The following is a 16,555-nucleotide window of genomic DNA, read 5'->3' on the forward strand; positions in this document are numbered from 1 at the left end:
AGTTATGCAATGGTGTACATTAATCTTTGGAATATTAAACAATTAACCCCCCTTTGGAAAAAACTCTCCCAGTCCCAGGAGAACACGTCTTCCCCAGGACAGCTACGTAACAGGAGAGAAAAACGCTTGACTATATCCCTCCCTTATATTCATTCGCGACTCCTCCCCTTTCATCTATCTCAATTTTTATTGGCTACCTACGCTGACACCTCAGTAAACGCCTGTCTACACATCTCGCTCTACCTGCAATAAACACATTCAAATCCTGTCAGTTATGACTTACTCCCTTCTATAATCCTACAACACTTTATGTTTATCTTAATTATGCATCCCCAAAACCCTTATGATTATGACTAATTATGAACCTTAATTATGAATTATTAAACACTATTATATCTACTAATCACCCCTGTTTTGCTCAAATTTCTTACAATTCCCCCCTAACCCACAGTTCACTGTGAGTTAGTTACTCAAATGTAGTCAGTTACTCAAATGTTGTTAGTTACACAAATATCGTTAGTTACTCAAATGTCCCTGGAGACCTCCCCCCTACTCAATCCAGGGAGAGGCTCCCTATCTATCTAAACAGAGGCAAACAATTCATGCATACAGATATCATTTCAAGTATTTCTGTTCAGTCCGTTTCAAAATTGAGTCCGTAAAAAGGAAGACAAAAAAAAGGGAAAAATTTAATCCGTAAAAAGGGAAAGATAGAATCCGTAAAAAAGGAAAAGAAAAGATCGACTGCGTTGAAAATCACTGCCTTCCATGTCTTGGGGCTGGCAGGATCAGGATACAGCCTGTAGGCTAGAGAACACATACTGAGAAGCCTTGACTGTTCTTTTACACCTGTCAAAATTACATTTCTTAATCTTTACACCCTAAAATCCCATTATAACCCATTAATCAAAAATAAAATCTCAAATTACTCATCCAGAACAATCAGTCTATTTCCCAAATTTCCAATATCTCACCGGATGTGTTAGAAGTCCATCTGGGCCTTTATCAGGTCCTTCAGGATCTCCGAGAGGATGGTCAGGAACCGCTTGTGAAGCTCCGCTATGGCACCGCTGGTGGCCTCATCTAGACTGTGGCCATCAGAAGCTCCAATTCTCCCTCATCCTCGACACATAACTGGTTGCCCTGGACTGGTGTCTGGCTCATCGTTGAAGCAATAAACCCCTGTAGAAGTCCACGGATGCAAGGGAACCCACATCCACAGACGACTAGGAGGGCTACGACGACAACACACAGAGTAGTTACGATTGACAAAAATGTATGTTTCCACTTGCCAAACATACTCCCCAACCAGTCGGTGAATGGATCAGTGGCACCAGAGTTCTCCGCTAGCTCTTGGCTGAGTGCTGTCAGTCCCTCCAGAGCCCTGGTCACCGATCCATCAGGAGCTGTGTTATTTGGAATGAAAGTACAGCAAGCAGTCCCAAACATCTGACAAACGCCACCTTTCTCTGCTAATATCATATCTAATGCCATTCTGTTCTGCAAGGTCATTAAACTAGTCTTCGCCAGCTGTGCATGCAGTCCTGATATGGCATCTCTGGTGAAGTTTACAAAACGCTGTTGGTTATAGTAAATGTAGTTGATCCAATCGACATTTTTATTAATCGTTACCCACCAGAAAAATGCAGATTCAAAACCGGCAGCTATCTGATTTCTGGCTTTGAATTCATCCGGCACCCCCCTTGGCACTCCTATGCCATCTATGTATACTTGGTCATCGAAGGCTCCCTTCGGGCTACCAGCATCTCTTTTGGATCTTCTGTTAGCATGTGGGCGTGGAGAGATGAGTTCTCTATATGTTGCATCATTGACAGGCAAGATATAGAATGGTAATATAAGTTGCACCAACGCACATCTACCTGTCCAATCTTTAGGCAGGATTGGATATATGGTTCCTCCTCCACACCACCACCATAAATCAGCTCTGGGTGCTGTCTGTCTTAACACACTGTTATATAGATAGTCGCTAGCATTGTGACTGTTGCTACAATTTGCTTCAATAATACTGCCTACATTGGGCCCCATAGCTGTATCTGAGACTATATAATCAAATGGACCCTCTGAAACCTTGAACAGAGGTGGGGTATTATATTATACAGGTGGGTAATCTCAGTGTAGCCTCTGACAAGTGTGATGGAGGGGCAAAGTGTCATCAGTAAACAGAGTTGAAATACAACTAAATTCAGGACTTATGAGTCTGAATCTTGAAGGAACTGGTGTTGCTAGGGGTTGCTAGGTCCTGAACACACAATACAATCTGTACTACTGACTCTTAAAGGATTACATCTACCCACCCCCTTTGTACACATCACAGGCATAATATGATAACAGCTTCCCATACTTATGTGTGGCAGGCCCACACTCGTCAGTTATGATGCACAAGGTTTTGGACATCCACCCGTAGGTGTGTTCATACTTGGGACAGGAGACTACTTCACAGAAGTCGAACTGGACCGTTGATGTTGTACCTTCTTTGAACATAAGAGTGAGAGTTACATTTTCATAGGTGAGTGTCGTCAGAGAAGCCTCTCTACGTGGTCTAAGATCGGTTTGATTAGCTACTGAGGCTAGATGTCGAATCTTGATGTAGTCATGCATGTGTTCTGGTTCCTGTCTGTGGTTAATTCCACATACTAAGAGGGAAACTACTGAAATCAGGAATAAAATAATTACAGACTTCCATAACCCACTGACCTAGAGTCTCCTACAGGACGCCCTCGCTTAAACTGTGGGGGAAACGTCATCTTCAGTACTGTCTAAACCCCTCTTTTGAGGTGTCTTTGGCTTCAAATTTTCCTGTTTGATGTTCAATCCTGTCTCTGCGAGTGTCTCACTCGTTACCTTCGCTGCTGCACAGTGAGTGAGGTGGTGCCAAGTAGCTCCAGTTTTACCTTTCACCTTTACTGCATGTGAGGTTGCCAATACTACCTCCCATGGACCGGTCCACCTTGGTTCACTCCACCTGCGTTAGTGGACTCTTATCCACACCAGACTGCCTGGTGACACGTCAGCCTGCTTCCTTTCGTCAGCTGCTGCTTCTGCGTTTGTCACCTGAGAAAACAACACTCGGCTCATGTTAGTTAGAGCTCCCGTATATTTCTCAATTTCTAGAGTTAGCAAGTCTAGTTGTGGTTTATCATGACGTTATTAAATCTCAAAAATTGTGAGTAGCACCTTTACTGAAAACTATTCTAAATGTGGATCTACAAAAAATGTTTGACACCTTACCATATCCCCCCTTCACCACGATATCTCTGCTGTAAGGGATCACATGGCAACCATCTATGTATCTTGGCTATACACTGAACCTCCCCATGGTCCTGGTGACAGCATGGGCATCTGTTGATGTCTCATGGGAGGAGGTCCAGCTGGACCTGGTCGTAGGTACTGCTGATGTTGTGGTGGGAACGGAGCATGTTGTGGTGGTGCATTGGGCTGTCTTCCTCTTCTTTTATGTGGGCAATCTCTCTGCCAATGACCTTCTCTCCCGCATACGTAGCACTCTCCTTTACTTACAAGACCCCCATGCCCCCCTTTATCGTTACCTCTCCCTCTGTTGGATGCACCACTTCTGCATCGTGGTGGGGGCTGATTGTACACCACTGTGTGGGCTGGTACTGCTGGATTTTGTTGCTGCTGGGCTTCTGCTGCTCTCATCTGTTTCTTGGCCTGAAATTTTCTACTGATTTCTCTGTCGATCTCTGCTACTTGAAGTTTCAGCAGCAGCCGCGTCATTCCCTCTATGTCTTCCTGTCCTTTCGTCTTCTCAGTTAGATGTCGCTGGTTGTAGTGAGTTAGGTGTTTCCTCCACATGGCATCTTTCATGTTGCTCAAGCCTACTACTTCTCCCAGCGCTGTCCGTACCGGTGGAGGCAGGCCCTTTTGCACACTGTGTCGCCATACCACAGTGGTGGCTTCATTGCTATCATGTCTCCCCCCTGTGGCCCTCTGCCACTCTTCTTCAGCTCTCCTCAGATACTGATGGGTTTCTTCTTCTGGTTTTATCTTCAGTCCCGAAAGAGAGTTCATTTTTGTTTTTTTGGCCCAGATTCTCCGCATTGCTGACCAGAAAACTCCTCGGAAGTTGTCAAATGGGGTTTCATCCCCCCTGTTGGTCGTTCCTGTACTTACCTCCAAAATGTTCAATTTGGCTGTTCCTTCGGTGTGGATCATCACGGCACGGATGTCTCCCAATGCCAATTTATCAGCTGCTGTGAGTTTTTCAAAGACACGGATCCACGGATTGGCTCCACCTGCCAGCGGTGGCAACGCCTTTTCCAGTGCGTCCATGTCTCGATGTCCCCATGGCACAAACTCAGCTTGTCCGTTGGATTTTACCAGCTCTCCTACTTCCTTACTCTGCTTCTTTAATGTAAACATTATGCAGCCTAGGAGTATTCAAATGTGTGTATTAAATGTGCACGCTTGTCATCACATGAATCAAAGTCAACTCACCCTCTGTGCTGTATGGTGTGTGGCCGTTGACTCCAAAACTGGGATCCACTGCTTCACTTCCCAGATCTGGACCCACTCAACCACGCACCTTGACTAAAACAAACACAAAACTGCCAAAAGTTCAGCAGTAAATGTTAGCATACGTCTGTAGTGTAAGAGAGGTCAACGATCTCTCAAATATGTTTGCGCCGTCCGTGTCAAAATTGATTCTTAGGAACGATGTAAAATAGTAAATGTACCAAAATTAGTCAATACTGGATATGTGAAGGAATCTCGAATCCAAAATTGAAGCTAGAATTCCGAAATCAAACTCAACATCTAAATCAGAATCACAATCACAATCCAGTTCCAAATCAGAATTCGAAAGGTTTAAAATTGGAAGTAAAATGAAATTAAAAAACAATGAATAATTAATCAATTAAATATTAAATTCAACTTTAAAATCAATAACTGTGTTCAAAGATATTCAATCAGAAATACCAATGCAAGTCAAACTGTTGAACTGCACTTACACTCTGGTCTGCACAATAATGAATCACAATTAAGTTCAAGAATTGAAGAACACCTGAAACCATTAATCTTTGTTAAAATGCTGAATTAAAACCAAAGTCAACGACTAAAGTTATAATGCTTAATTAAAACTAAGGTCAGGATATAAGCTCACAGCTCTTAGACAATGAATCTCTGAAAAATTCACAGATTCTAAACACTTATTTACGGTTATCTGCAGTTACTCCTTCTTCTGTTTAATTGTTTTTAAATCTCCTTTTCTTTTGCCTTATGTTTTGATGCTTTTAATGGTTTTATGTGAAGCACTTTGAATTACCTTGTTGTTGAAATGTGCTATACAAATAAACTTGCCTTGCCTTGCCTTCTGCGCCGAACCGGAAGTTGTTCTGCGCCGAACCGGAAGTTGTCCTGGAACTGGCTTTTTTTGTAACGGATATGCTAACCGCAATGCTAACGACAAAAACGGAGCTTCTAATAAAGCATACGCACACACAAGTATCACCAAAATCCCACACTTTAATTCCACTGGTACGCCCTCTGTCTCCTCTCACACTCTACTGGTTATTTTATTTTATAAGCACTTATTTTACATACAGAGTACCGCAACACCGGAGCTACACGTAGCTAGCGTTAGCTCCCCACAGCGCGGTTACAGATCATGCAATGTTATTCATCATTTTAAACGTATTTCCACGCTGCTAAAACACAGACTAGTCACACGTATTATTGGACTTATTGTCCGGTTTTATTATACCTTAAATCCTCCGGTTAACAGGCTAATAGCTCCTCCAGACCTGAGTTCATCGTTACGTCTGATCACGAGTTATACACTGCCAGTGTCACACCACTCTTCTCAGTCTGTCTAGCACCACCAAAAGCCCATTATTCTACGTCTTCTGAATCATCCACACGACCCTCTATTTATCCATTCACGGCCAAAACAAGCGAGAGTGTCTTTCCCGGAGCCTGCAGCCTCAGAAGCTAACTCCCGCTAGCCTCTCTATACAGCGTATGCTTAATAGTCTGAAACTCGTGGGCTAAGCCTACAAAGGTTTGCACACCTAAGCCTCTCAAAGCCACGATATTTCAGTTCGCCAAGCTACATACCTGCTTTTGAACTAGTTGTCAACAAAAGCCCAACCATGCACCCCGGAGCCAGAGGGTCTCAAAGCTGTGCAAAGTTAGTCTGCTTTAGCCAAACAACTGCTTGATACCAATGTGATGATTTAATTACAGCGCTGTCTGCCTTTAATTTCTTTATTCTTAGGATCCTCTGTATACACTGGACTTGTCCCTTTAATGCATTCTACAAATATACTCTCACTGCAAACTGCAACTCACTCCGCTCAAAACGGCCTGCTCACACACGCGCCTTTTATTTTCACACCTCCTCACAGAACAAAGGCACGTTAGCAGGGCAAACACCGGTCGGCCACATCTCCACTAAATGTCCTAAAACTACCTAGACAGACTTCGTTAGGTGCTGTTCTTACCTTGTATTGGCGCCTTGGAGATGTAGGTGACCGATGCCGTCCCGCATGCGTGTCTCGTCCCGCAAGATGTCCTCCTGGCTAGCTCGCCAAATTTGTTGAGGAAAAACTCCTCACGAGGTGCGTGTAGCAGGCCAGCACACGTGGTCCTGATAGCTTTTCAGGCACACGGCGCTAAAAACATTACCGAAACTGGTTTACCGTCAGAAAGGATTTTAATCCTGCTGTTGCAATTACAGTTATGCAATGGTGTACATTAATCTTTGGAATATTAAACAATTAACCCCCCTTTGGAAAAAACTCTCCCAGTCCCAGGAGAACACGTCTTCCCCAGGACAGCTACGTAACAGGAGAGAAAAACGCTTGACTATATCCCTCCCTTATATTCATTCGCGACTCCTCCCCTTTCATCTATCTCAATTTTTATTGGCTACCTACGCTGACACCTCAGTAAACGCCTGTCTACACATCTCGCTCTACCTGCAATAAACACATTCAAATCCTGTCAGTTATGACTTACTCCCTTCTATAATCCTACAACACTTTATGTTTATCTTAATTATGCATCCCCAAAACCCTTATGATTATGACTAATTATGAACCTTAATTATGAATTATTAAACACTATTATATCTACTAATCACCCCTGTTTTGCTCAAATTTCTTACACAAGACAGCAGATATAGGAAGGAGCCAGGCCATTGAAGGCTCTAAAAGCGAGCCGTTAAATACAATTCTAAAACTCAAGTTAACCAGTGAAGGGCAGCAAGGATTGATGTGATGTGGTCACTTCTCTTTGTACGAGTTAAAAGCCTGGCAGGAGCGTTCTGTTTCAATTGCAGCCTGCTTCAACCAAAATGAAGTGCATTGCAGTAGTCAAGTCTTGAAGGAATACAAGCATGAATGACTCTCTGTAGGTCTGCAGATGAAAGGAATGACCTGATTTTGGTTAGCTGTCTTGATTGAGCAAAGCAGGACTGCACGATTTGATCACCTGAGCCTCAAAAGTCAGTGCTGAGGGCCAGCAGGGGTAATTCTATTTCCATCCAATTTGGAGTCATTTCTTTTTTGACATCCAATTTATTTTGTCGAAAAGGCACGACATGATACAAGAAACGGTGGTGGTGCCATGCTTAATCGGGATGTACAACTGTCTATCATCTGCATAGAAATGAAAGTCAATATTGTGCCTTAACAGTGGGGGACCCACAATAGACCCCTGGGGGACCCCACAGAAGAGAGGAGCCCATCAACCAATCCAGCACCACACCACTGATGCCAACATAGTTCTTCAGACGGCTGATTAAGACATTGTGGTCAACTGTATTTTCTGCTGAGCTGAGTTCAAGAATAATTCAAATGGAATGCAGGCATGTGTAGGAGGAAAACAAAAGGTGACCTTGACCTTGTGTGGGGAGAGAAAGCCAGACTGAAATGTCTTCCTTTATAAAGGGGTAAATAGTAGCATACTTCTTAGAGGGGAAAATACCAGTTGACTGAGAGCAGTTAATGGTAAATGAACTTGTACTTGTACAGTGCTCTTCTAGTCTTCTGACCACTCAAAGCGCTTTAACTGTAATTCTGTAAAGTTCCCCACTGCAGGACTAATGAAGGATTATCTTATCTTAACACTACATGTCATTCACCCATTCATACACTGATGGCAGGGGCTACCATGCAATGTGCCAACTGCTCATCAGGACGACCTAACCATTCATACACTGCAGGCACAGCATACGGGAGCAGATTATTGCAATGTAGGTGAAAAAGGGCAGTCCTTCAAATTAGTTTTATGTGGGCGTTAGAGGACATATCCTGATCAAAGATAACTCCAAAATTCTTTCCAGTGGTGCTGTATGCCAGCGCAATGCCATCTAGAGAAACTATATCATTAGATAATTGACGTCGGAGGTGTTCTGGGCCTAGTAGAATAATTTTGGTTGTGTCTGAGTTTAACATCAGGAAGTTGCAGCTCATCCAGGTTTCCAAATTGCGTTTGTATGTGGAGTTTTCATTAATGGTAAATGTAATTGTTTTTGTTCGTTTTGGAGTCAGTCCGTAATGTAAAGTAATTTCATGAAACGTGAAGTTTGTTAAATAAAATCAAACTGCACCCATCCTTATTTATATGGTAGATTATTCTACATTGGCTCACCTTTTGGCTTAAACTTATTTCTTTACAAAAAATGTTTTTGTTCACATGGAACTATACATTCTCCTATTTCTGCTCGACTCTTCCAGCTTTGAGTCACTCAGCGCTGCCTGCACAAACAAACAAAGTTTTGAGACCTGCATTTACTTTGACAGTCTGTTATGTTACTAACACTGAAGCGCATTCACACACATTCAGTTTTTCGTCAATTTTTACAGAATTACAGTTATGATTGTATTCGGAGGTACACTCAAAGCATTCGAGGCATAAGACCTGGCAACATGACCTGGCGACACAGGAAATACCGTTTAACTCGTGCACGCAGTGTATGATGGTCACAGAAATGCATGACCGCATCCACCAGAGTCCTGCCAGTACCCTCGACGTGCGTGAAAATGCGAGGGCCCGATCAATGCTGCTTGCAGCTTTACTTTATTATTATTATTTATTTAATACCCAATTGTTAGACACGCTTTGGGGACCTGTGTCTACCTGTTTTTGCAGTGAGAGCAGTTTTTAAAACAGCGGCACACTTTTTGCACGGCGAGTGGCCGGTCTCACAAAGCCAGCGGCTATCACTGCTCCAGACATGTTGGCATGAATTTACAAATCATTGTTATTTGGATTTTAAAAAATTGCATATTGTATTCTAAAAGGTTACCTTCTCTCCTTGAATTAAATCTTATGATTAAATCTTAACAACAGCTTTTGAAAAATATTTATTGGCAAGTAAAGGATGATAAAGCTGGCGATGCGAAGCAAAGTAATCACACTTGTGGTCTAAACCCTGACCCTAAGAACACAAAATCACACAATCCAAAGCTACTTCTACTCCAGGCAAAGATTAAGGTCAATACTTCTTATTATACTTCTCCTCTTTCTATACTTCTTCATCTTCTTCTTATACGGTTCTTCTTCCTCTTGTTTTATTGGTAGGTGCCATTTGATTGAATGACTTCTGGTCACTAGATGTTACAGCTAATGTCCGACATACTGCCACCTGTTTTACCGAAGGCGGATGTAGCAAACGCATCAAATCGGCCTGGTGGTTATTCCTACCATCAACCTTGTTTTCAAATCATTTTTCCAGGTTTAAAGTACGGGAGATTTATGGTAACATATTTAAACTGCAGGGCAGAGGTAGTGAGATGGGTCAACTATGGGAGAATGCTAGGACCTTTACTTGTAAGTGCCTAAAAAAAGTTTGATTTCTTTTTAATCTACGTTCTTTAAATGATTTATTTCTACTTGATCCCATCACCCCACCGATCTCATTCAATGAGGAATTGATTGGCTTTGCCACCAGAGGGCTCCAGAGGTTTACATGATGGAAACAAAGCAGCCGAACTGAAGCAATGACTCATTACTTACACAGCACACACCATTGTTGATGGTTATGTTAGTTAATTAGTATTCTGACTGATGATCCTGCGGCTGTGCTTTGTATTCTGTCAGATCTTGGCATCCATCGAGCTGCTGGCACGTTCATTACCCAAAATCCACCGCAGCGCCTCAGAGCCTTCGCTAAACCGAGCCGGCTTTCAGACGGAGGACTTCAGCTTGTACGCCTGCGCTTCGCCCAAAACCCCGATCCAAACCGTTGGCTATGGTGAGCTCATGTACATCAGTCTCAACAGTAGTATTTACGAGTATTTAAACTACTCCACTGAAGAAGGAAGTCGGCAGTGGCCTCAATTCACAATTATGTTTTTACACGTAAATGCACGCAAACTCCTCCAAAGATAAAAACATGGATTAGACTGACATGTTGATTATATCGACTTTTTGTTGTACACTTGATTAGTACTACACTGATTGAATGTGGAAACACTTGATCAGATTTGATTATTTTTTATTGAATGAATATATAAAGAAAGCCCTTTATAGATCAAAGACCAGCAATACGTACGAGCTTTGGGAAACAGATTCTATAAAAGGTTTTTTATAACATGTTGCTCCCCCGTAAACGTAAACGATACATTCCTTTATGTAATAGAAATTTTGTTTTAAGTATTCATTCATTTCAGTTGCTTCTATTTTGCTATTCTGTCAGTTGTTACTGTAAAAGCAGCTCAATCGTTCCTGTAGATATTACACATTCAAAAGCCTGTAAGGAGAACGTTATATTGTCCCAGAAATAATTGCAATACACAATACTATTGTCATTTTAAGATTTTTTTTTAATGCCACTGATATGATATACATTTTCAAAAAACTATTATTTCTTAATATTCACACATTGGAATGTAAAAAAAAAAAATCCTATATAAATAGACCAAATAAAATCACACAACCAAAACCATAAATAAAATGGACTCTTGATCTCGTTCAACTTAAATGTGCATTCTCTGCCCAATACCCAAGTGGTTTCATGGTTGTTTATTCTGGCATCATGTTGGCTCGAACTTTGTTAACATTCTTATGTAAACATACACGCATTTAAACATAACGGGCAATATAGAGGTCATCAGAAATGATTGAGGTTGTTTCCTTACATGTACGATAACTCAAGAACATAATTATCGTGGCAGGCTGATCCAAACACACCAGAAAAGATCTTGACTGTAACACAAACATAAGGACAAAACTAATTGGCAACGTAGCTGTGGAGAGCCATCCACGTTAAAACTGCTTTGCCGTATTGTGAAGATACACATAATGAAAAGATACCCAGAGAAAAATCTGAATTGATATTCCTGTGGCTGCATACTAATCTTCTGTGTCTTTATTACTTTCTAGGGGAGTTTTCGGCGTTTAAGTAAGTGCTGCAGATCCCACAAGTCCATCTCTCTTCGTCACTGCTCAAAAGTCTTGTGTCCATGCGGTGGATTCATTCATGACTGAAAAACTGAAAAAAATAGTCTCAAAGAATGTGCTTTATTCTTCCTCTGTCAACCTGAAGACGGCAGCCTCACTGGAGTTCTTCCAACAAAAAGCTGTCCAGCAGGCAATCGGCAACGGACACAACTCAATTAGGAACAAAAATACAAATAACACAATCAAGAAACTTTAATCACAAAAAGAACGGGGAAAAAACAAGTCACAAAGCTATCCATACCAAAAAGTTTTTGAGGAAGAGACGTCAAACTCCACAGATGGACTGGCCTGCTGGAGGGAAAAGATGAAGGCAAAAGGAAGGAGAGACGGAGGCGAAACGTCAGGAGTCTATATTTAGGGCGCCCCTCGGCCCATCATGTCCTGTGCAGGTGAGACTGGTTTATCAGCCGGGCGCTGAACTGCTCTTTGAGGGAAAGCAGAGACTGGGCCCGTGGAAGGAGAAGAGGCCTGCCGTCCGCCAGCTGAGAGAGGCCAGCTGAGAGAGGCCAGCTGAGAGAGGCCAGCTGAGAGAGGCCAGGTGTAAGCCAGGCTTTCTGCTCACACACCACAGGGCTCAATACTGAAATTCTGCAAAATACATGTTTGCCTCCAACAAATTCAACACCCATGAGGAAACGGTAATAGCTGTTTATCTACGGACATATTTTCTTCTACCTTTTCAAACTTCAAACTTCAAAAGCTTCAAATGAAAACAGGATTCTGGTAGAAAAGTGTGGCGCATACGCTTTTCCACCGGAAATAGGGGCTGTTCTTTGGGAGGAAACATACTCATTTGTTTGGTGATAAAAGATCCACGAGAGGGATTTCTCATAAAAAGCCTGGTCGAAGCCAACAAATGAGATGCTTGTTAATTAGCCAGCTTTAGCAGTGTTGGAAAGGGACGCTCCACCTTTTCAGAGGTGGTCACGTCGATGTGGAAAAGCAGCGTAAGCGTGACGTGTTCTGTGACCACAGGAGCTGTTTACAGGGGGAAATGCAGATTCGTTTGGTGATGGAAGCTACACAAGAGGGGTTTGTTATTTAGTTTAAAGAGCCTGGTCAAAGCCAAGCTAGTGGCCAGCCTTTACACTGAGCTACGGAGTGTGTACAGTAAGTTGTGACACAGCATCTTTTCAACAAAGCTTTTACTTTGCTTCACACGTTTTTTTTCCACAAAACCCAACCTCAGATGTTTTCTTTTTTGTAATAGCAATTGCATGTTGTGTTTCTTTTCCTTTCCCCCTCATGTGGCTTTCATATTGCACTCACCTAACAATGGGGAGCTCACACTGATGGGCTGCAGTGTTACTGCTGAGAGGACCAGTGATCCTCTGGAGACATCTGTTCGTCACGAAAGGTTTGAAAGTGTAATTTCAATCGCACCATTTACATTCTCCACACACATGCACCTGTACTTTTTTAAATTCCAGTGTGTGTTGAGGGTTGCAGGTGTTATTACAGGTTATTTTTATTTTGTTATAGTCAGTGTTTGCCTTTTTCTGTCCAGGCAGGCCTGCAGATATTTACTTATTTATGTGATTTCTTTGTTTTGTTTATTTTCTGTACTGCTTAACTTTGAAGCGATCAGTATTTCTTTCGGCGCTTGTTTTACTCTTTGTGACTCGTGTACTTGCACTTTGTAGAGATGGATAGAAGCAAATGAGCGACTTGCCTTTTCTTTTTTTTATTGAAGAATAAATTGTGACATACAGAGCTGATGACCCAAAATTTAATTTCCAATGCATGAGCCACCTGCAGGGGCTGAACTGTGAATATTTTGCCGGGAAGGCTCAGTTGTTGCTTCAGGACAGTCTTTGAAAAAGCCGAGTATGTCACCTGACCTGCAGTGGAGAGACAGCTGGTCTGATGAGTGGATGTGGTGGAGTTGGAGCACGCAGCTGAAGCATCTAGCCCAACACTGACAGACTGGTTCTTCTCATCATGAACTAACCCCACAGCCATGTTGCCACACATTGTCTTGCCTCTCGTCTTTGTGCCTGCAGGACAGAGATAGGGCTGTGGGGAGTTTAGCGTAGCTTAGCACAAAGAATGGAAGCAGGGGGCAGTACTAGCCCTGACCCAGGAGAGTCTTGTACTCAACAAGGCCCTGGATCACCACCTCCAGTAATTTGGACATTTTCCCGTCATAGTGTTTTACAAGAAGCATGTTGAAAATACAAACTGGTAGGAAATGTTAGCGGCATTAACCAGGGGGGATTAAATATGCCAAATAGTGAAAAACATGATTTAATCGAAAGAAAGGGACTTTTTTTTGTTACTTTTCATCACCTTGCTGTTTTCTTCCATATCTTAAAAATGGTTCAAAAGATTGAACTCCACCATCCTTTGTATTTTTAACATTCAGCCCATAACAAAGTTTCATGAGCCGTTCAATGACTGAGATGTTGCAGGCGAGATCACCTGTAACGTGAAGAGGGATCGTTTGTCAGCCTCGCTCCGAAACTCCAGATCTACAGTATCTCTGGACTGAATGCACAAAGATGATATTTCTGTTGACCTCACATTAGCCAGGTTAAGACAGCAAACCAAAGCATATCCTGAACTGTGATTCATGTTTGAAGAGTAACTGAACCCGCATCTGCGTAGAGCCTGATATCGAGTGGTGAAAGCAGGATAATGTCTTTGATGTCGCTCTGAAGATACAGGTGCACTTCACCTCGCCTTGCAGCGTGCCGAGTGCTGCATAACAGCAACGGTTATTCCAGCTTTATTGCAACTTTGGTCTATTATTCGTAGTTTTGTTCAACATTCCTGTACTTGCCAAGTTCATGGCTGAGATCTGGCAACACAGAAGGACGGTGACTTGTTGCTCTGAAAGCTCAAAGTGGTTTCAGAGCGCAAAACGGTGTGAACGCCATTCACCTCGCTCAGCCGTCCTTACCGTAATAACACTACTAGAAGAGCAACGGAAGTCAGACTGCGACTGGTAGTTTGATGCTCGTCGGAGAACTATGGTGTGAAGAGGACCTGCTCCTCCAAAAGCCGACACACTCGTCTATTAACATTCTTCTTTTGACCAGAATAGCAACTTCTAATGGATGCTGTAATGTGTTTGCTGTATGAATCAATAGTTGTTCGCCAACACAGCAGTTGTGACCGATTAGCCAGATTCTCCCTTTGTCGCTGACGTTAAGTAAGAAATGAAGGGAAACGCATGGTAGCTGTCTGTGGCACCCAGAGCTCGAAGACAGTACCGCATAACTGTACAGAGACTGGAGGTGAAGCTATGTGTATACATGTCTTTGATTACGGCAGTGAAGTCATTTACGTGACATTATTTTGAGTGTTGACGGAGAAGCTACAATGTTAGCATAGCATATCCCTGGCTGATCCAAACTCCATTCAGAAAACGGGCATTTGAAGTTCTTTGCTTGTTGTCTTGCGGACAGACCTGACAATTCCGACTTCAGACTTCACAAATCTGCATTGTGATGTAGTGATTTTGCCATTATTTTGATTTGTTTATTGCAATTAAATCACAGCAAAATCTGTATATTTTGCGTTCATCCTGCTGTAGTCAACCACATTAATTCAGCCTGCTGCATTCAGTGACTACAGCTCGGTGATGATGTTCTGAACCCAGCCACGGCGGATCAGAAGCGTTGGTATCAAAGATGCTCCAATTCTGAACTGTAACTCTCCGGTTCGTCTCGCGAGGCAAACATTTGCTTTGCTTTTGGTGTGAACGCAGCATGAAGGAATGATCCATGTTCTCATTGTTTCAGCAGTAATGTGCCCGTCTCTGACAGTGCCCGTGATGTTGCTGCTTCACATGGAGCTTTGTTTACCACACATGTAGTTGATTCAGGCTGGTCGAATCAGCACATGCCTTCTTGTGTGTCCATTGCTGTGCAGACACTTGTTGGGCACAAACTGGTGTTCATTGGGTTTTGGAGTGCACTCACAGAAACACCTTGTACTAAATACCAGGCATCAGCAGAAAGTGCCTGGTTCCACCCATAGATTCTAAGGGCTTCTAACCCATACTTGACTTCCACTAGTGTGCAGGTTAAGGTTGGACTGATGTATGGAGACATTGTAGGCCTTTTATTAAACATAACATATCCCTCAGTCATGGAACGCCTCTGATATTTCGAGGTCCTCTCTGAAGAAGAGCTGGCATGTTGTGGACCTTCAAAGATATGAGCTGGTTCAGGTTGTGAAGGAGACTTTGAGTCACTAGAGATAGAAATATCGCTAACTTCTTGGTCATGAAATCTTTGAAGATAAATTGTGTTCTGTCATCAGTAAAAAGTAATAGCCCAATAATACTGGTACTTACAGAAGAGGACGAGGTCGTGTGTGGAAGGTAAAGATGTCATTCTAAGTTGAATCATTGAAATCTACAGACTCAGACTTTTGACGAGACGTTTTAAATTCTGATTCAAGGCGAGAATCCGACTTAGATTTCTGTCTTTTTAGATAAAGCCGGACTGATCTCAGAGCAGCTGTAGTCTGAGAGTGAGCGAGCATTCAAGGACTCCTGTACATTTCTATATTGGCTGAAATGTTGACGATGACATGTTCATTCTCAACCTTGAAAAGAGTGGTTAATGACATGAGCGCAACTCAAGGTTGACTTATTTGCTTGTTCTAGAGCTTTGGATCTTGGTAACTACTATTTCCCAGGGCAAGAATGAATCCTTGTTTATCTTTCCTTCGACCTCCATCTGCTGAACCTTCACAGCATCTTTGGGAGTAAACACTGAGGCTTTGCTCGCCACACACACATCCTGTGTCTCCTCTTCATCCAAAACCTTTCCGTTCTCTATTTTCCTTTTCTCTTCTTAAACATTCTCCTAAAACCCATCAATTCCTTTCACGTGAGAACTATAATGAGAAACTTCATGGAGACCTTTTCACCTGTAAATAGTTGTACAAAGGAGACGCTGTCCGTTTGCTAGGAGGCATGGAGACTACAAATGTAACTAATTATAAAATGTTCAAAATAAAGAGTTGGAAGTTTAAAAGACATTTTGATCAGCAGACTTCTGTGAAAAAAACAGTTGAGTGTAAAAATATTTAAGGCTGTATCATAAGGAGAAAGAGCTTAATGTATTTGTTGTGAATATGAAAAACTGATATATTA

General features: G+C 42.4%; 1 protein-coding gene across 3 annotated transcripts in view; it reads left to right on the forward strand.

The window, feature by feature from the left end:
- braf (B-Raf proto-oncogene, serine/threonine kinase) overlaps positions 1–16,555 on the forward strand; it is a gene marked incomplete at its 5' end in the record, with an annotated part of 62,747 nt that extends 46,192 nt beyond the window's left edge. For 2 of the 3 annotated variants that reach the window (XM_079294639.1, XM_079294640.1), the window contains 2 exons: positions 10,084–10,237; positions 11,368–16,555. In XM_079294639.1, coding sequence (XP_079150765.1) covers positions 10,084–10,237; positions 11,368–11,390 — 177 coding nt within the window. In that variant the 3' untranslated portion in view covers positions 11,391–16,555. Of the gene's footprint in view, positions 1–3,285; positions 3,477–10,083; positions 10,238–11,367 lie in introns of those variants that run through there. The other variant, XM_079294638.1, reaches the window with a different exon arrangement.

Source organism: Melanostigma gelatinosum (genome assembly GCF_949748355.1).
Source record: "Melanostigma gelatinosum genome assembly, chromosome: 22".
Classification (NCBI taxonomy): Eukaryota; Metazoa; Chordata; class Actinopteri; order Perciformes; family Zoarcidae; genus Melanostigma; species Melanostigma gelatinosum.